The 21101-nt window shown below is 34.5% G+C and overlaps 3 protein-coding genes across 5 annotated transcripts; all 3 read right to left on the reverse strand.

Moving 5' to 3' along the window:
- Nucleotides 1-3230: 3230 nt before the first annotated feature.
- LOC127246219 (FCS-Like Zinc finger 6-like) lies at nucleotides 3231-4360 on the reverse strand. Its single transcript, XM_051267470.1, has 2 exons — nucleotides 3915-4360; nucleotides 3231-3675 (listed from the first exon to the last, which is right to left on the reverse strand). Exons 1-2 carry the CDS (start codon nucleotides 4163-4165, stop codon nucleotides 3543-3545), a joined length of 384 nt encoding a protein of 127 aa, XP_051123427.1. The 5' UTR covers nucleotides 4166-4360; the 3' UTR covers nucleotides 3231-3542.
- Nucleotides 4361-4579: 219 nt separating this feature from the next.
- Nucleotides 4580-13931, reverse strand: LOC127246218 (uncharacterized ATP-dependent helicase C29A10.10c). 3 transcript variants are annotated; one of them, XM_051267468.1, is made up of 10 exons: nucleotides 13689-13931; nucleotides 10872-12346; nucleotides 10412-10594; nucleotides 9429-9524; nucleotides 9180-9342; nucleotides 8929-9061; nucleotides 7072-8838; nucleotides 6167-6974; nucleotides 5493-6054; nucleotides 4580-5196 (listed from the first exon to the last, which is right to left on the reverse strand). In XM_051267468.1, exons 2-8 carry the CDS (start codon nucleotides 12184-12186, stop codon nucleotides 6552-6554), a joined length of 4080 nt encoding a protein of 1359 aa, XP_051123425.1. In that variant the 5' UTR covers nucleotides 12187-12346; nucleotides 13689-13931; the 3' UTR covers nucleotides 4580-5196; nucleotides 5493-6054; nucleotides 6167-6551. The 3 variants fall into 3 exon arrangements, with proteins under 3 accessions (XP_051123425.1, XP_051123426.1, XP_051123424.1); XM_051267469.1 differs by having other exon boundaries at nucleotides 4580-5206; XM_051267467.1 differs by having other exon boundaries at nucleotides 4580-6054.
- A 2592-nt stretch (nucleotides 13932-16523) lies between these two features.
- Nucleotides 16524-20138, reverse strand: LOC127246991 (probable beta-D-xylosidase 7). The gene is made up of 5 exons (XM_051268685.1): nucleotides 19474-20138; nucleotides 18523-18828; nucleotides 18190-18457; nucleotides 17339-18106; nucleotides 16524-17236 (listed from the first exon to the last, which is right to left on the reverse strand). Exons 1-5 carry the CDS (start codon nucleotides 19963-19965, stop codon nucleotides 16644-16646), a joined length of 2427 nt encoding a protein of 808 aa, XP_051124642.1. The 5' UTR covers nucleotides 19966-20138; the 3' UTR covers nucleotides 16524-16643.
- Nucleotides 20139-21101: the final 963 nt, after the last annotated feature.

Genomic DNA, 21101 nt, shown 5'->3' on the forward strand with positions numbered 1-21101 from the left:
ACATTTACACGGTAAAAAATTATATTATTTTTAAATATATATTTATTTTTGGAATAACTATTACAAATTGAAATCATAAAAATAAATTACAAACCTTGAATAATAGCTACTAAGTATAGTTGTGATAATCTAATTATTATTTGATCATTTACCACTGTTGTTGAAATGTTACCTAAAATTTCGAATAAAATAAAAAAAAGTATGAAAAATAAATACATTGCACAAATATATAAAGCTTGAAGTGAAAATTTATATTTTTTTTATAAAAAGAAAGAAAGAAAAAAAAAAAGGATGCCTTTAATATACTAATAATTTAATAAAAATTATTTAAAAATTCTGAATATTTTGTAGAAATTAACCTCTAAAATAAATATTAATTTATTTTGTTTGAAATATTTTGAGAATGCATCGAGATTAATTTAAAATATAAATTTACGTTTTGTATGAAAAAAAAGAAGAAAATAATAAAATAAACTGATAAAATTTTTAAAATTTAATATGTATATTGATTGTTAAACAAAATGAAGAATTTAAGTAAATATAATTTGGAAATCTTACATAATGTAAGAAATTAATGGATTAATGAGATTATGAAATATGTATAATAATTCAAAATTTGAAGTATCTATATATAATTGTCATGTGTTAACAAATATATATATAAAATAAAATAAATAATTCGTATTGTATTGTACGTATATCTCTCAAAGAACTTCAGTAAAATGTGACTTTGTATTTTTTGTCCTTCTTCGGGTGTTTCCCGCTATTACCCTCCTTCTTCTTATAGGGGCAGGTGAATAAGTAGACAGTACAGTTGATATGTCATATAACTGACATATTTTCTGACAGACATATTTTCTGACAGTGTCTATCAATATTATATAGTAACTGATCTAGATGTAAAATTGGATGTTGTCTATTTTGTTTGAGACAAATTATTTTTATTCGTCTCAACCGAGTTAATTTTTTCGTAGTTCTTTCATTATCCATCTATGTATACAACGAATATTATATTAGATATAGAACATCAATTCGAAAGCAATAATAAAATTGTTGGAACAAAAAAAATATATATATATAAATCGTGAACATATTTTACACAACCAATAATAAAACATATATATATACTCCCTCCGTCCCGAAATTAAGTATCCATTTATTTTTTACACGTAGTTTTAGAAATATTAGTATTATATTGGGATATAGTATGAATAAAGTAGAAATAACTAAAATAACCTTATTAATATGTGTGATATAAATGTAATGACATTTGTGTAATATATTGTAAGTTGTAAGGGTATTTGTAATTTTAGGTAGAAAGTACAGTTACTAAAAAAAGAAATGGATACTTCGTATGAAACGGACTAAAATAGAAAAATGGATACTTTGTTATGGGACGGAGGGAGTATTAGAAAATATATTTAAAATTACCAAAAATTCATAACCTGTTTTAGAGGATGGGCAAGACAGAATGATAACGCCGTGAAATACTAAATATCTGAATTTTAGCCGAAAAATAGTTGAATTATAGTGAGATATGCAATGGAGTAGGTAAAGATAAAAGTGTGTGTAAGTATATAAGAGATTAGGATTATGAAATATAATTCATTATGAATTTTAATTTATTTAATTAATTATAAACATTATTATTATTAATGATGAATTTAAATATATAATTATGAAAATGTTCATTTAGTTGCAATATTATCGAAAACAAATAAGGAAATATAACAATATATTTTTAATATTATCAATTACAAATATAATAATAATAATAGTTACACAAAAATTATATTTAAGAGATATATTGAAATATTTTTAATTTATTTAATTAATAATAAATTATATTTAAGAGACCTATTGATATGTTAAATTATATTTCAAAATTATTAATTTGTTATTACCAGTAATTATAATTTTATTAAGTATAATATATATACTTAATAGCGTTTACTATATATATATTTTATTTAAAAAAATCAAATTATTTGAAACAATTATGAAAATAAGAAAACAAATTTGGTTTAACATGATGAATTTAAATACTTCTATAAAATAAAATAAAAAATTTGTTTTAAAAACTTTTAATTTTTTAAAAAACATTAATAAATAATCATTTATCTTAATTAACTTTTGCAAATTTAATAAATAAGCAAAAAGTAAGGTAATTCAATAATTAATATTTTAGTCAGTGAAATATCAACTATAATTATTCAAACATATATTTTTAAATAAAATTAGACATTAACTTATAAAAAAAAATTTATTATATTAAAAAAAAACAAATCATTCAAAATTTTAAATATTGACTATTTTTTTTTTAAAAAAAATTATTCGAATATATATTAATTGAATATAATATAGAGTTAACAATAAATTTAATATTAAATACAAATCAATAAAATAATATTTCATTCGTCCCGCTATATATATGACCCTTCGGGACGGAGAGAGTATATTTTAATACTTATCAAAGTCAATATTTTTTGAAAAACGATAAGATAAAAAATTTATATAAAAAAACTAATATAAGAATAGGAAATGAGATTTAAATAATTTAAAAATTATCAATTATAAATATTATTAAGCTTACCAAGAACAAAAATAACGGTAAAATAAATAAAATTTTGCAAAATATAAAATTCTTTGAGAAATATTTTAAAAAAAAATGAGAATATGAATTTTTTTTAAAAAAAAGAAATAAACTTTATAAAATAAAAAATGTGTATATATCCACTAACACTGTTAAAAAAATTGTAAATATTATATAGATTTTAAATATCCCACAATCATATAAAAATAAAAAACTGTAAAACAAAAAAAAAATTAAAAATTAAAAAAACTCAAAAATTTCATAATGGAGAAATTATGGAAAGATCTCAAATATATAATATATAAATTATGATAATGTTGAATTAGCTGCAGTATTATCGAAAATAATTAAGAAAATATAATAATTTATTTTTAAGAAATGTATTAATATGTTAAATTATATTCCAAAATTATTAAACTTTTATTACCATTAATTATAATTTTATTATGTAATATATAATTAATAATATTTACTACATATTTATTTTATTTAAAAAAAAAAAGTTTGATGGAGTGGACCCAAACTGTTTTATATATATATATATATATCATAAAAAAATGCTTACGTGTATGGGAGTGAAATAAAAATAGAAATATAAACTGTATGCTTGAGAATATCATGAATAATTCATCAATCATCAAACAAAAATTCCCATAATTAATTTGCAGCTATAATAAATCATAACAACAATGAACAACCCCCTCTCTTTAGTCTCTCTCCAAATATATATATATATATATATACACATAATAATAATAATAATAATAATAATATATTGTCCCGAACTCCCAATAGCTTATGGATTACAATATATTTTGTAAATTTGTAATAATCAATAATTTGGCCATGAAACAATATATAAAAATATAATAATAATAATAGAACAATATGGTAAGCGATTGTATATATTAATTGATTGATAGTGAGTGGGCAGTATTCTGCAGGTGATTCAGACGGCGGCGACGGTCTCGCCGGTGGCGGTGGAGGACGACGACTTGGAAGCCAGCGAGCACTTGTCTTTCTTCTCGTCTTGGCTCATCTGCTGCTGTCTGCACTCCAGACTGCAGAAAGCACTGTCTCCTCTGCAAATATTAATTTTACAATCAATTCCACATGAAAACCAATCCACAGATCACAATGATCTAAGCAAAAACGAAGGAGGAGGTTTCGAATTGCACATATTAATTCTCAAACAGATGTATATACGAATACAATTCGAAGAACTTAGGAGAAGCGACCGCAACCAATTTTGTCTAGGGCACAGGGAATGAAATCAAACGAAGATCTGAATAAGTATGCACCGATTGTGTTGCGAAGGTACCTGTAGATGTAGATGTCGTGGCCGGGGATAAGGCGCCGCTGGCAGAGTGCACAGACGGTTAGGAAATGAGCAGTTTCGACGAAATCGGCGGAGTTACGGCGCGAAGGTCGCGGGCGGGGGCGGGGATTTGGACTGAGAAGATCCGACGACGGCGGATAGACGCCTTCAGCGGTTCCGGTGAAATCTAGGGTGAACTCCGTCATGCTGGTGGTTCTCTTCACCGGAGGGCGAGACCTCTTTCCCAACATCATCTCGATCTCCTCTCCCACACCCACACCCACACCCACACCCAATCTATGTTTATCTACACGTGTATATATAGATAGATGTATGTATATATGTATATTGAATGAATTGCAGTTATTGTTGGAAAGAGGGGAGGAGAGGAGAGGGAGTGAGGAGTGAGAAGTGGCTGCACTGCAACTGCAACTATGGCAGAAGGGAGTCGGGAGGGGAACATAAACGGGAAGGCAGAAAGGTAAGAAAAGATCTGGGCCGTTCATCTTGCTGCCTTTTATTTTTATTATACTAGTTTATAATAATATAGTATTATAATATATAAACGCTGAATTATCTATGTATCGTTGCGTCACCACCACTTTTATTTTATTTTTTAAATTTTATCTCATGTCATCTCATTCAATACAAACACACGATGAAATTGATATTGTGTAAGTACTTTTTTTTTTTTTTTGTAATACTGTGTAGGTATATTTTTATTTATTTATTTATTATTATATATATATATATTTTTTCTGTAATAGTGTTTAAGTATACTGATATGGCCATAGAACACTTAAATTTCATTTCAATTAGGTAAAGGAGATTAGTCGGAAAAAGTATCATAAATTATATATATATATATTTTTTTAAAAAAACTATATAGCAGTCGAAAAGAATATCATAAATTGAGGATTTGTTTATTCTATTTTTTTTTTTTTCTTTAAAACACCAACAATCATTTCAATTTAAAAACATCGCAACTAATAAGAGAACTAATTGACTCATATAAACACTAAATTCTAACATTACATTCAACAATCATTTCAATTAAAAACATCACGACCAACAAGAATAATAATACGATGAAATTTATAATTTTACGTACATAAATCATATTCAACAATAATAATTACACAAAAATGATCAAGAATACAGAAAATGCACTTCAGGTCTACAAGCAGGTAATAGTATTTCATATGAGCCCACCAATCCCATCGATATTTATATTGTTAACAGCTACAAATGTAGTATTTCACTTGAGCCCACTGAAGTAAGACGACTGCATTAAGCTATTATAACATCAAATATTTATTAATCACCCAATCCAAAATTTGAACTTCTGATAAATTAGATTAGACATTCACAAGAAAAAACTTGAATTAGGACTTTGTTTTTTATGAGCACAAACATTTGCACAGTTTCTTGATTTCATCTTCTTTTATGTTACTATTAGAGACATAAAGCGTGTGAATCTTTCAAATACTTTTCCCTTCTTATAAAAGCATACATTTAAAACTATCACACCAAAAAATCTATTTACTAATAAAAGAACAACCAAATAAAATTTCAACTTACCTGTATGAAATGGTCTCTCAAAAGCACACCATCTCACCAGCAAGCTTTTTCTCCACAATTCAATCCAAGCTAGCTGCTGCCAGAAGCAGAAAATCAAAGATGACAAAAAGAATAGAATACAATGACCAAGAATGATTTCATTTCTCCATCTAGTGCTACCAACAAATTTCCAAAACATCTATTCACATAAAACTTGGGGGCGCAAGTAAACAACGACGGCATTTAATGGTTTATTATATAATATATATATATATATATATTTATTTGAAAGAATTCCTTCAGGGTTTTCCACACTTGTTCAATATGCACCAAACTCAGCTTTCATTGAAATTCGGAGTGCAGTTCAGACGCTGGTGTAGCTGCTGCTAGTGCGTCGACTGTAAGCAATTCCAATGGGCTCAATGAACTCCTTTACACCAGGCAGAAGCCCCATACCTAAGTATACTATCCAAAGGTCAAACAGTATGTGTGCTGCCATAGATATGCCACATATTAGTCTTGGCATATAAACTAATAACAGGACCAAATCTTTCAGATAGGAAGTAATAATCCACGCCACATCCTGCAGTGCAACACCACAAGTTAATTTTTCATAAATCACATGATTCTGAGGTCTCCAAATGTAACAGTCAATGAAGACACCAAATTTAGTCATCAATTCAAATAGTGCTTACCACAATGTCACAAAAGAGGTACAGGCTCGACCTGATCAGCCAGATGAAGAGCATTTCAAGGCATCTGACCAAAATGTGTTCAGAGTCCATCTTACCAAGATAAAACAGTTGGTGCACTGAAGTTGGGTCCCGACTCTAGGGAATATCTTCGTTCTTGAAGTCCATCTCAAAAGAAAACAAGAGGGTGCACAGGTAGGGTGCTAGACACACAAAACCTTTTGCTTCCCTAATGCGCTTACAGCTCCCAAGTTCCCTTGATATCCCTAATCATCAACCATTAAGCCATGAGGTTAAGCATGGGATGCTACACAAGTGGCCTTAAAACCATGATCACATTCCTTTCCATTTAGCAGCATTGGGCCAATTTACACCATTGTGTCACCAACTACGGATCCCTCTTTCCTAAAACACCACCTCCAGCATTTTGCTTTCTTTGAATACCATGTTGCCAGGCATCTCGAGATCTATCAGCAGCTTGATCAAAACCATCTAATGGATTCCCAGCTCCAGGCCTTATAGTCCGGTAACTTCCATTCCTAGGAATTACTGACATATTTGACTTTTCATCTTCTTCTGAAGGAGTACCAGACCTGGATTCTATGTGTGTATCATGTGATCTAAACCTTGGTCCTGACCTCAAGCCCCTTGAATTAGGATTTTTGGATGAAAATGTATTATAAGTTGAAGCCTCAGGGCTAAATTCCTTAGGCAGAGAATCCATGCCCAGGTAGCAGTTCCTTTTTTTAGCATCATCAATCAGTGCACCCCAATCTTCCGATTGTATCAGAGTACTTGCATTTCCCATTACCTGCAATAAAAATAAAAATGTAAACAGATGTGCTCAAGCCAAGAAAACATAAGGAAACAATGTGAGGTAAATACATATAAAGGAAGGAAAACTTTACCCAGAGAGCTCTCCTTGCTCGAGTAAGTGCAACATTCATCCTGCGAACATCAGCAACAAACCCAACTCCACGGCTTGATGCACGAACACAAGACATTATAATCACATCACGTTCTTGACCCTGGAAGGCATCCACTGTATTAATATAAATGTCTTTTCCTTCATCTGAATTCATAACCTCCCTGAATTCCCACTGGAGACATTTTAATTGCAGCTTGTATGGAGTGATTATGCCCACAGTAACTTTCCCCAACCCCAATGATTTTACAGTTTTCTGAAGATGCTCATACAAACGAACACAGAACTGTGCTTCTTGTGTGTTCTGATAAGATACTGAACCTCCCCAATGAGATTCTCTACCATGAGTTATGTCAAAAAAGAGGTAAGGTCTCAGTAAGGGATCTTTATAATATTGCTCATCAGGATAATTAGCTACACTTTCACTATCTGTAAGGCGTCCTTGATAGAAATACCTAGAAGGAAAATCCCTAATCTGTGGGTGCATCCTATACTGCACAGATAACAGCATTGTTGGGCAGCCTGCTTGTTGGAACCTCTCAAAAAGACTTCTACTGTACATTAAGGTTCCTGCTGCCTTACTGATGACAGTAGCAGGGAGCTGCTGAGGATCCCCGACAAGAACACAACGAGCAGCACCAAGAGAAAGTGGAGGCAGTATTGCTACTTCACTAGCCTGAGCTGCTTCATCTATTACAACCATGTCAAAGCCATGAGTCAGACGAGAGAATAACTTGCGCCCACTGCTTGAGACCGTTGTGAAAACAATTTCAGCTTCGTTGGCAAAACTTGCCTCAAGATTTGCTCTAGCTTCCTCTAAATTGAAGTTGTTCCCAGGACGAAACCTGCTCTCCAGAATTAGAAGTCGAGACATCTCAACTAGTATTTTGTCTCTGGATTCAACTACTGCTGCAAGGTTTTGAAGTAAAGAATCTCGGTTTTGGTCTCTGGCCATAAGAACATCCGGGTCAACACCAACAGATCCCTGAGCACGAACATTTGCAGCTGCAAGATTCAAATCTCTTTGTAGGCAAGCAATTTGCTGGGAAAGCTGAGCTTCTCGAGTCCTCAAATTATGCATCCATCCATGAACTTCATCACGGCTCTTCATCAAAAGTTGCTCAGTTCTTCTTTCCACAGAAACTGCCTGAGCAGCACGAGTCTGAGAATCCACCCCAACTCGAGCAACATCCGGGCGATAAACTTTCATCTCACCATCAATAAATCCACGGTCAAGAACCCTTGAAAGCAGTTCATCAGTTGCAGCATTTGAGGGAGCACAAACAAGCATCCTAGGCTTTGGGCAAAGTTTCGGAAGAGTCCTAAAGAGATTCTGATCCATACTCTGAAGAACCTCATCAATAGACCCAACAGCCACATTATCTGAGTGGTTCTCATTAGCTTGCTTATAGCTTTCAGGCGCTAATTTTTTTAGCAATGCAGTATAGTAGTGCTGATATTGGACAAGATGGATCACATTAAGCATTCCCCAAACTGTATGTGTTTTCCCAGTCCCTGGAGGCCCTTGAACAAGAGTGAAAGGCCACAGATCTTGCTTCTTCGTCACACCATTAGATGTTCCTGCAGCTGTATGCATAGCAGCCCATTGAATTGCAGCTAGCTGGGGTCCATTAAAAGTCCTGTGCAGGTACTCAACAAAGTTTGGAGTAAAACAATCTGGCATGGCAGGAGGCTGTTCTTCATATTTCGGAAAATGATCAGGACTGGGTTGAAGAATAGCATTTTGCATCTGGCAAGATATTGGATATTAATAACACAAGAAATAAAACTAACGACTGTGATGAGTTTCTTTTTTTTCCACAAAGAAGTAGATATAAACCTGCAAATTAAGACGCCGGAATGCATGCAGGGCAATGTATTCTCGTTGTGTTGTTGCTAATGAACCAAGAACAGTCAGATACCAGACATCGCCAGGACGGAGCTTCCACAGGATATGATCATCATCACTCTTGCTGAATTACACAAGCAAGAAAGAATGTGAAGATACATGATAAAGTTATAGTCAAAATCCTATTCTGAAAGACAGCAAATTGAACAAAGATTAAGGGCAAAAGAGATAGTAAGATTCACCCGCTAGTATCATATGGATCTCCAACATGAAAGTGAAGAATAGCTCCAGTATGTTCTCGGGTATCAATGGGCACGTGCCTCCTCACAGTACCTGCAACGCGCCCATTAATTTCGGGTTTCTCCTCATCTTCTGTAACTGCAGAATTATTCCTCCGTGTATTGACTGCACAGAATCAATCAGAGTGTGTAAACATATAGCACTTCTAGTCTTAAATTATTAGGAATGGAATTCAAAAGTAGATGTTAAACCTGCTCCAGGCCTTGGGGATGAAAGAACTGCAACATCTCCTTCTTTAAATGTCCATTTGTACTCATGAGGAGGGATAAGTATTGCATCAAACCATCCTTTAAAAGCCAAAAATATGGAAAACGAACACATAATTATGCTACTGACACAAGTATAAAACAGTGATTAAGAATAAGAACTTAATTGCAATAGATGGGCTTGCCGGTGCATCATAGTACTGAACACAAAATTGGGACTCAACATCAGCCAACCTAAACTTCTAACAGTCGTCTTAAAAAGAGCTCATTTACACACTAAAGAAAATCCCTGAGCAGTACCCCCTAGTAGCAGGATAGCATACCAACAACACATTATAGGGTCACATTTATTCACATGCAATGGCAATGAAAAAGATCGATTACAATTGCACCTTCATGTGTGAAAATATTCAAAGAATTTAAAAGCTTTTTCAATTGTTGAATTCTTTATGCTTCTATAGACAGTAATTACCTTGCTATTGGTAGATAAATTGGGGTATGGGGACAATGGGGTTTTAAGGTGAAGGTATGTTTAATCATAGTTACGTATATATAATTACATTTTTATAAACAAATGATTAAAAAATAATAAATGATGTGAACAAAGGGATTTCATATTTGGTAGGGTTATGGACAATAAAAACCATCTCCCTGTAATAGAAACTGAAATAGTTAGTATAATCTCTCAATTAATCTTTTATATTCTAATCATACCATTACACATGAAACCATATATATCTAGTTCCCGTTTCAAGTCAAAAGGATAGGTAGTAGTATATGTGAAATATACTGATAAATACTAAATGTTGAATGCATCCCTGACAGACATTTTACTATGCTAAGCAATAGCCGCCAGCTATTAAAAAACCATTGCATCTAAAAATCATTGCATCAAACAATCATCTCTGTTACTGAATTATAATATAATACTAAGCATTAGTACGAGAAACTAGGCAAAGAAATAATACCCCTTTCACGTCGTTCAACACTTTTTACAGATACTCTAACATGACTTGATGTTGTTTCCCCCGACTCCTCCCAGGTACTATAAAGTTGTGCACGGCATTCTTCAAAGAGCAATGGCTCAAATACCCTGATATAATCTTCTACTGAATCAAACCGGCCAGGAACACACTGGAGCTCTTCTTCCTCTGTTCAGGAGACAATATAAGCATATGCAAGAACAAATATAACAAGATTTCGAAGCAACCATCATTAACAAGTAAAAGGAGTGAAAAACATAAATCATCAACAAAATCATCATTTTCAAGAGTCAGAATGTCAACATGTTTGGGAAATACATTTCCAAATAACCCCTTTAAATATATCAAACCATTAACTTAAAAGAAGAAAACCAAAATATCCAAAAGAAAGTCCACCACCCAAATTGACAATATGTTGTATAAACAAGTTTGAATACTCCAATACCTGGATGATGCCAAAACTTCTCACTTGTCACCTCACGTAGTAGACGTTCAACTGATGTATCTTGATACTGATTACCTGCAGTGATCTGCTTCTTGGAAGGTAGCTTCTTTGCTGTTAATTTTGGGTCAGATAAGTTCTGACTGCTAAAAGTTGGTTTCCTGCCTGAGAACTGTGAATTCTTGAATTGCCTTGAATCAGGGGGCAGTTTCACTGAACCCTGTCTGGGAACAGGTGGTGCTGCTCCTTCTAAAGCCATGTCCACAGAGCTATTTAACCTCCTAAGTGGTCCAACATGCTGGGAATGATGGTCACCATTACTCTCAGGTTTACATTCATTCAATTCCACACAACTGCTGCTTTCATTGTTAGACAAATCAGATTGTTTTACATCTCTGGTTGTTGCCATAGTTTGCTTATCACCATGTTCAGAAGCTGGCATCGCAGCCCGAGCTTCTTTTACAGTCCGGGTTATAGTTGGTGGAGGTATCTGTCTTCTAGGAGTTGAAGACTTCAACGCACCAGCTTGCTTAACATCTTCTAAATCAAGAAACATGGTTTGTCTGCTACGCTTCTTTCCTAGCATTGCTTCCTTATGCTGGTCAAGCTTTGGTCGCTTTCCCATATTACTTGCACACTTTGAAGCATGACTTGCTTCAATACCTCTGGTTTCTCTTTGTTTTGGTACTTGAGAAGAATCTTCCTGACCATCCATAGATGTATCGCCTTTCTTATCATTTGTTTCAGGGTTTCCTAATAGAGAAATACCACTCTCATTCTTGTTCTCACTAAGACTAGCAGATTTATTTGGCATACCTCCAGCTGAGGCACTATTTTCCATCATCTGAGCAGCATTTTCCAATACCAACTTAGGACCTCCACCAACTGAGCCTCCCTGAATAAAATTCCTGCAAGCATCAACAGAACCCTCTGCATCAGACCATTCCCCTTCTTCCTTCTCAATATCATTAGCACGGGTGTTTGGTGCTGCATTCAAGTCATGGCCATTACTCATTTTGGAAGATGATGTAAAATCAGAATGCACATCTCCAGAACTCCTTTTATCAGAAGAAATATCCGATCCCCTAGCTTTAGAACGTACAAAAGGTTGGAAACCAGATACAGAAGAAGCATGGGAAAAGGCATTGTTATTTATTATTCCTTGGGGACCGGTAGTTGCCACAAACAAATTGGTTGCTGCATTACTTGAAGAAGGAATTGCCCTTTGGGGATGGAAGTTGACAGCACCATCAATATCATCTTCATTTTCAGTCGGTGGTTCATTAAGATCAAATAGAAACCTTCGTTGGGAGCCCATTTTGCAAGAAGTTGCATACAACTACACAAATATGCCCAAAAAAGTGTACCGACAATTTTCGTAGGATAATTTCCGGTAGGATAAGAGCATAACATGCCAACCCAAGTGGCAAGCAACAGAAGGATCCAGAACTCAGGAATTGCCAAATTTTATGCAACTTCTGCAGCAAAGATGGAAAAGAGATGGTGTGAACACAAATGTCTCAAACAAAATCTTGATAATATCAAAATGGAGACATCAAGGAAGAGCGGAGGGGACACAAAAGGATTGAACATTTCTTTATTAAAAAAGCATGAACTACAGAGTTCTTGTTTTCACTAGATAGGGGCAGTATCAAATCACAAACCATCATAGAAAATCAAAGCCAAAGGAACATCAAGGTTCAAAACATATAAGTTAACAAATCATAGCACAGCAGACCCTAAACTAAACCAGGAAGAAGCATGTTATCAGTAACCTAAGGAACTGAAGCAGTATATAGACTTTGTACAACATTGATCGGTTAATTCAACTACTAATTGTAATATGGATCCTCTATTAAGTTACTCTAGTCCCCTTAATGGTAAAAGTGTTAGAAATTAGAATCTAATGTGTCAATGCCAATGCACATAGTCTACAGCAACATTCATCATTCATGTGCACTTATCAACTAACTACATACGCATATAATGATGGATCTAGATTCTAGAAACAAAAATATTATCATGGCCTGTGGAATCAAGAGGCTTATGCCCTGTTCCTAGGAAGCAACAGATGATTATAAATCCCAAATACTAGATTCGGAAATAGGACCCTCGCGAGTAATCTGAAGGAAACTATCTTACAGTAACAACAACAGATTTTAAACACAAGCTACCAAAACTTCCATGTGCATTGAACCAGACCCAAATCAATCAAACTACATGCCTCTACTATATACCAAACAAGAATTTATAGAACATGCCTCTCCTCACCGTTTTTACTTTTATTCTTCAACGAAGGATTAAAAAACAAGAAACAAGGAGACTAATAAACTAATTAATCAGAAGAATTCCACTTAACAACAAAAATAATTACTCCGGATTGAAGAAATTAGGGCAACCCAAGCCAGTACCAAGACAAATCCCCAAAACACCATCCGCATCAAATCACCAAAGATTAACTCAACATCAAACATATCGCTTCGCACAACAAAACAAAAATACACAAAGATGTGACCATTCTATCATGGTGTCAAGATTCCCATTCCAGGCACAGACGCACCGATAAATATTAACCGTGTTCGTCACAAAATCCACAGGAAAAAACAGATTCAAAGTCCAGATCGAAAATAACTCCGCAGCGAAATTACCCAATCCCAATAGTCAAACACATTACTCCTCGGTTTCTTTCACGATCTATTTCTCAATCAGATAACAATTCCAATTCCAATCAATTTTCCAATCCCCTTTACCATTCAAACTAAATTTATCATCCAACAAGAGGAAAGAAGAGGCTAAAGAGTCCCGGGGAGAAGAATTTACCTCAAAAGTGACAGCAAATCTAGAGAGAGAAACAATTGTTATTATCTCAAAAACCAAAAAAGTATATATATAATTATATATAACAATAATTATAGGAATAGCTATAATCGAACTATATTTCTATGTAGAAAAAATCTCAGATTTGTGTATCTATCGGTGTATCTATAGGCTGTGAGGGAGAGAGAGAGAGAGAGAGCGGCGCGTAGAGAGAGAAAGTGGAGGTGCTCAAGGAGAGAGAAAGCAAGGAATGCAAAATAAAAGCTGCCCTCAGGGGGTATTTATAGGAAACCACAAACAAGGGCAGCGACCGATTACCTGGACCTCCAGTCACCACTTGTTCAATTTTCACGAGGGATAACTGGAAGGGTGTTTTCGTCATTTCAGCTCTATCCCACCAAATACCCCCGGCCCTAAACGCGCGGTTAAGTGCTTTCCAAGGGTAAAATAGGGATTCAACTTTGCTAATCTGTTGTAGCTTTGCTTTGACCGTGTTAGGATTCCTCGCTAAAAGTGATTAATAGCCGTCGATTTTCAATCGCATTAGGTAATGCTGATTTGTGCAAATTTTAAATTTAGATAAGGAAAAAAATGCATTTATTAATTATTTATTATCCACGTCATATTGGCAATTTTATGCAATTATATCCAATTTTGTATAGTGATTTTTTTATATTTTTTTTCTGTGACTAAAAAGATATAAAGGGCATAATTGATGTAATTTAATAAAATGAGATTTCTAAAAAAATGAAAATAGGGTAATATATTTATTTTTTCCCTTTTCAAATCGTTTATATGCTTTAGATTTTTATTTTTAAAATTTGGTGAGCATTTAATGGTTTAACTTTTTGGGCCAAATTATTGCCTTCGTTAACCGTGATTTACTAGATATTATTATTCAATTATAATTATTGCTTAATTCATTTTTAATTACATTTAATCTACTGTGATATATTGAGATAATTATGTGGCATTGTGTATAATTGTACATTCGAAATTAAAATTCAATTACAGGGAAAAATGGAAATTGCTATTGAAAAAATAAAAATATATATGACATTATTTTTGAAATGGTATTTCCACTTGCACCAATATGTGTGTGCATATTATTATATTTAATACATATATGGCAATTAGAGTAAATATTATACCTCTAAAGACTAGGCACGTGATAATACGAGATTAAATTAATGAAATTAATTACAGGGTAATTAAAGAATATGATATGATTCTACTTGTAGTGAAATATTTTATAAGCTACAAATAAATAATTATTGGGGTATTCTTCAATTTTTCTATAGGATTGTATTATAATGTATTAGTAAAGCTATGTCTATTTTGTTACTTCCTCCGTCCATTTTTTATTGTCCTAAAGTATATTTACACGGTTTTTCAAGTGATTGTCTTTTTTTTTTCTTTTATGAATAGACAAATTTGTCCTTAAGTGTATGGTAGAGATTAAAAGTAATAAATGAATGAAATGTACAAATGTAAATTTTGTGTTTAAAAAATGAAATAGAACTGTAGTTGTTGGACGTCACAAATAAGAAAGTAGGACATTAGTTTGTAAACGGTGGGAGTATTATTTTTATTTTTATTTTTTTTTTGATAATATGAAAATTCACAACTCTTATATTTATTATGTTATTGTTCACATGCACACTTCTTCAATTATAAAAGTATTATAAGGCATGATTTGATAATATAGGGATAAATTTGTAATCACAAGATAATATATTCAAACCTTTCAGTTATTAAAAGGAAAAAAAAAATTGTTTGTGTTTCAGTTTGAAGAGATATTTTTTGACATGGTTTATAGGAAATTAGGTAGAAAATATACAAATAATAAGCGTTTGTAATATAGTACTCCATTTGTCCCATAAATATAGTGGTAATTGGGTTGGATATAGTCTTTATTTGGTTGAACACGAGATTTAAGAAATATTGATATTATATCGGTAGTTGGTAAAAAGTATGAATAAAATATATTTTTTTGCCCTTGTCAGTGTATTAGTGTAAAAAGTAGTGACAAATGTGTAATAAAAATGAAAAAGTAGGGGTAGTTTTATGGTAATATGATTATTTATGGAAACAAAACTGTTATTTTAGGACGGACAAAAATGATAAATAAAACTATTGTATTGGGGACGATGGAGTAATATTTTTTTGAAAATGTGTTCAATAATTTTCACAAAAGAAACAAACTCAATCTCATATTTGTCTCTAAAATGCTATTATATTTAATAATAAAATTGACTAATCTTTAAAAAATTAAACCAAAACATCAAATAATGAAACAAAAAAACTAATAAGGCAAATAACAATATGAGCATATTGTCAAAATGACTTGAATGAAAACACAAGTTAAATTAGATTTTTTTAAAGAGAATTTGAAAGAAATATAAACTAAATACTTTAAATAATTATTAGTTTTGATATATTGTTTTGAATGCAAATTAAATTTTTATAGAATATTTATCTTAATGATTTTGAATTAAAAAAAAAAAAAAGACTGAAGAAATATACACTAAATACTTTTAAAAAACGAACACACCAAAATAAATAAAATAGGATAGAATTTCATTTAGAAAATAATAATACAAGCATGAGGCCAGAATTTTGTGTTACACATGCCCGAAAAACAATTACAAATAGGGAAATGCAATATCTATATAGCACGTGTAGCACGTGCCTATAATGGGTGGTATTACGGAAAAGTATCAAGTAGAAATCGATAAAAATCAAATTTAAATTTAACAGATCTTAGTCACCAATATTTAGATTAATCATATATATATATATATATATATATAATTTACAAAAACAATAATTGCATAAATATATTATATATTTGGAAACAATTTTATTTGAAATAATTTTCGTTTGCAACAAGTGGAGCCCACTTTTCAATTAAAGCCGCGAACAGCTCCAGACGCAAGGGCAATTAAGTAACTTCGTTCAAGCAGAAGCGACCACAGAGATAGCATACTTTTGGTCTCCAACGGCTAAGTAAAACTCCCCTGTTTCAATCACCATTGCTCCATCTTCACTACCTCTGCTCAAATGCTCGCATGGATCCACTTCAAACCCGACCCGAATCCTCTCCCCGCCGTACAGCTTCACTGTCTGAAACCCGACCAGCTGCTTCATCGGACTCCCGTTGCCGACATCGCAATCGCCGCCGCGTTTAATAAACAGCAGAACTGGATGCTTCCCGGCCATCTCCCCTCGGTTCTCGACTTCAACAATGGCCGAAAACTTAGCCTTCTTACACGACTCCAAATCGATATCCGTAACTAAAATGAGTCCCGAGTCTCCGTATTTGCTGTCCGTCGATTTCTTGAAGTTGATCCTGTCTTGTCCGATCGATATGAACTTGTACGAATAGTTCGAGTAGCTAAGGCCGTGTCCGAATTCAAAAACCTTCTCGCCGTTATAGAATCGATAGGTTCGCCCCGGATATCCCGTCACATGATCCGCCCTCATTCTCATGTCCGTCATCGGTATCCTCGTGAAGTCTTCTGGGTACCAAGTTATCGGCAATCTCCCCCCTAAACACGGACCAAAATGATTATTTCACCTAAAATTTAAAATTTATATAATATTTTTTTAATAAATTTAAATTTTTAAGTGAAACGATGGATTTTTACTACCGGGATTATGGTCTCCGAATATGATCTCGGCAATAGCTTGTCCCCCGGCTTCGCCAGGATATCCCGCCCACAATATGCTACCAATCTTGGCATCATTTTTTGCGAAGGAAACATCAACAGGGCCGCCGCAAAGCAGCACCAGCACCACCGCGTGACTGGCGGCGGCGGCGACACGTTCGACGAGGCTTTGCTGAAGTCCGGGAAGGGTTAAGTCTTCGCGATCGAGCTCCTCGCTCTCGCGGTCTTGATTGAGTCCCATTACGAGAATTACATAATCGGCATTTCTCGCAAGTTCGACAGCCTCGTCGGCTGCGACAGATGCGCAGTCCACGGAGTCGCATCCCGGGTGAAAATTGATGTTCTTGACGTAGCTTTTGAGGCCTTCTAGCGGAGTTACGGCGTTGCACGGTGGCCCGGCGTAGTTTCCGAGCAGGGTGGTTGCGGCGTCGGCGTTCGGGCCGATCACCGCAACGGAGTTGGTTTTGGACTTGGAGAGTGGGAGTAAGCTCCCGGAGTTCTTTAGCAAGACAATGCCGTCGCGCGCCGCCTCCAGCGCCAGTTTCCGGTGCGCCGGAGTGCAGATGTGGCGTCGCCGGAGATTTCCGTACGGTGGTTGCTGAGTTGGATCGCCGTCGAATAGTCCCAACCTCATTCTTACAGAGAAGAGGTTGTGGAGGGCTCTGTCTATGTCCGATTCCGACACTTTCCCCTTCTCGACCGCCGACTTCGTGTGGCTTCCCAAATAGGAGCCGCAGTTGACATCCATGCCTGCGTTCATTACAGTATGAAGTATGAATGTATGATCGAAGGAAATTGATAATAATGGAGGTTATCGGCGGCTGGAAATTTACCGGCTTTGAGCACGGCGGCGACGGCATCTTCGTGCGACGGCGCGTAGTTCTGCTTCTCGTAGATGAGAGAGACGGCGTCGCAATCCGACGTTATGTAACCGTCGAAGCCCCACTCGCCGCGAGCCGTTTTCGTGAGAAGCTCACGATCGGCGCAGCTGGAGACGCCATTGACGAGGTTGTAAGCACACATCATCCCGCTGGCTCGCCCTTCCTCCACGCAGCTCTTGAATGGCGGCTGGAACGTGTCGGCCAGATCCTGCTTCGTCACCTGCGCAGATGTATAAAAAATAATTATAATCACTAAAAAAAATAAAAATTTAATTAATTAATTACTCGAGCGTCGAATGTGAAGCGATCGGAGCCGTTCCAGTTATCGAGATCGTAGGCGGTGAAGTGCTTGCAGCAGGCGGAGACCAGAAGGCGGCCGCCGTCTGCGACGGCGCCGCCGTCGTAACTGTCGCCCTGAATTCCTCTGACGAAGGAGACGGCGTACTTGGAGGTAAGAAAGGGGTCTTCTCCGGGGGTCTCCTGGCCCCTCCCCCATCGGGGGTCCCTGAAAATGTTGATGTTTGGGGACCAGAATGTCAGGCCGGTTGCTTCCCCTTCGTTGTATATTGCCCTCGCCTCTTCTCCGACGGCCTATTGAAACGGGTCAAGCAGGTCAACTTCTTTGACTTTTACCAAAACCATCTACAGTACTTTAATTCAGTGACAAAAATAGATGGGGTGTGTTTCCTTTACAATATTTTTTATTTTTAATAATAAATTTTTGAATTGAAATAATTATATGATATGATATAAATATGTATTAATGTAATAATTTAAATATAAAACTTTAATTTTGATTTAATATAGTACTTTCTTTTGTCGTCGAATTTAATTTTTGTATCATTGGTAGTTAGAGTAAAATAATTTTATATTTGTGTATTTCTTTTAAACAAATATGCTTACTAATAAAAGTATTTTTTTAATTTTCTCTTAATTTTTACTTATTTAATATTTGAAAAAAAAAATTAAAAACAAACACAACCATAGTAATTTTCGATTATTTGTATAGAGATTGATGAACCAAATATTTTGTCCAGGAGCAGGATTTTTTAATTTTCAATTTTAAATTAGTGCAGCAGCTGGTCTGGTCGGTCCCATATCGCACAACGATGATTGAGAGCCTAATTTTAAATTCGAAACACGTACAGTACAGATAATGCAAATCATACAGAAAAGATATCAGCGGCATCTTTTATTATATTCTAATCGCACGAACCGCAGAGAAACGAACCGTACCTTGGCAATCCGGTACCAGAGGGTGGAGTCGAATGCGGCGGCGGCGAGGATGACCTGCGGGAAGCTGGTGGCGGACCGGACGGTTCCGTTGAATGCGACGCCGTTTTCGACGCCGGCGGCGATGGCAACGCCGTGCAGCGCCTCCGACCACCACTGGTAGTAGGGGATGCCGAGGCGGGGGACGGCGGCGGCCTTGTTGATCAGCTGGGAGATCTTTTCGTCCAAAGTGAGGCGCGAGACCAAGTCGCGAGCCCGGTCGGCGATGGGTAGGTCGCGGTTGCAGAATGGGTAGGTGGCGGTGGCGGGATCGGCTGCGGCGCAGGAGAACGGCGGCGGCCGGAGGGGATGGTCGCGGTGGTCAACGGAGAAGATTGATGGATAATTAATGGAGGGTTCGTCGGGAATTAAATGGTCAACGAGTTGACCCCGACAGCTCGTTGATATGTGTATTAGGATTGAGAGTATAGACACTAGAGTGATGATGAGGTCCATCGTTTTGGTGGCTGAAGAAGGAGGAGTTCTGTTCTAAAATAAATGAAGGTATAAAAGTTGAATTGGTTTCACTTTTAGGGTTTGTTTGTTTTTTAGTTGGGATTTGAATTGTAAAAATTTTAAATTTGAATAATTGTATGATGTGATATAAATGATTGTTTGAGGTGAAGACCCCAAAATAAACACCCTTTTAGGTAGGATGTGTTTGTTTGGGAGTTTAGATTTTGAATTGGATTTAAATTTGAATAGTTATATGATGTGATATAAATACGTGTTGATGTGATGTTTTGAATGTAAAATTGATTTTTAGTATAATATAAAAAATAAAAAATAAGTGTTTGATTTGATATTTTTGAGGAAAAAAATAGAATGAACAATGTATTTAAAATTCATTATCTGAACAAACACACCCAGTGTTCCCTGTATCCCACATAAAATTATTTATATATTTTTTATTATTTTTCTTTTTACATAATTTATTTTTTAAAATATAATTATATTTTCTCCATCCGGCACTAAAAGTTTAATTTATCTTTATTATACTTAACATTAAAAATATTTTTAAATTTATATATTTTTTTTTGCAAAAATATCATTGTGATAGTATTATAAGACACTAGAAGTATTTTAGTCATTTTTCATTAATTAGTATTCCGTTTTTATATAATATTTAATATTTTAATCACATTTTAAATTTTAATTGAACTATTTATTTATTTTAATTTTAATTTATAATTATTTTTATTCATATATTTTTAAATTATATATTAATTATATTTTAAGTAAATTTTAGTATGAAAGGAAGGAAGTAATAATTTTTTACGGTGCTTGATTGGCCCAAATTACTTCACCAACACCTTAACATAAACAAATTGCATTTGAAAATATGTTTTGGGCTGTTCGGATATTTTGAGGTGTATTAAATTTAATTCTTTTAAAGTACTTAATAGTATTTCAGATATTTTATTTATTTATTTAATTTTAAAAACATGGGTGTTGGAAGTAAATTAGATTAGAAAGTTGGGGATAAAGTTTGTGATGTGTAATAATCAAAATTGGAAAAGGATAAAAGAGTTGTTGTCATTGTTTCTTCGTCTGATTAATAAATGGTGAAAGGGACTTGTCCCAATTCCACT

This window comes from Andrographis paniculata, unplaced genomic scaffold (genome assembly GCF_009805555.1).
Source record: "Andrographis paniculata isolate CXL003 unplaced genomic scaffold, ASM980555v1 Contig30END, whole genome shotgun sequence".
Classification (NCBI taxonomy): Eukaryota; Viridiplantae; Streptophyta; class Magnoliopsida; order Lamiales; family Acanthaceae; genus Andrographis; species Andrographis paniculata.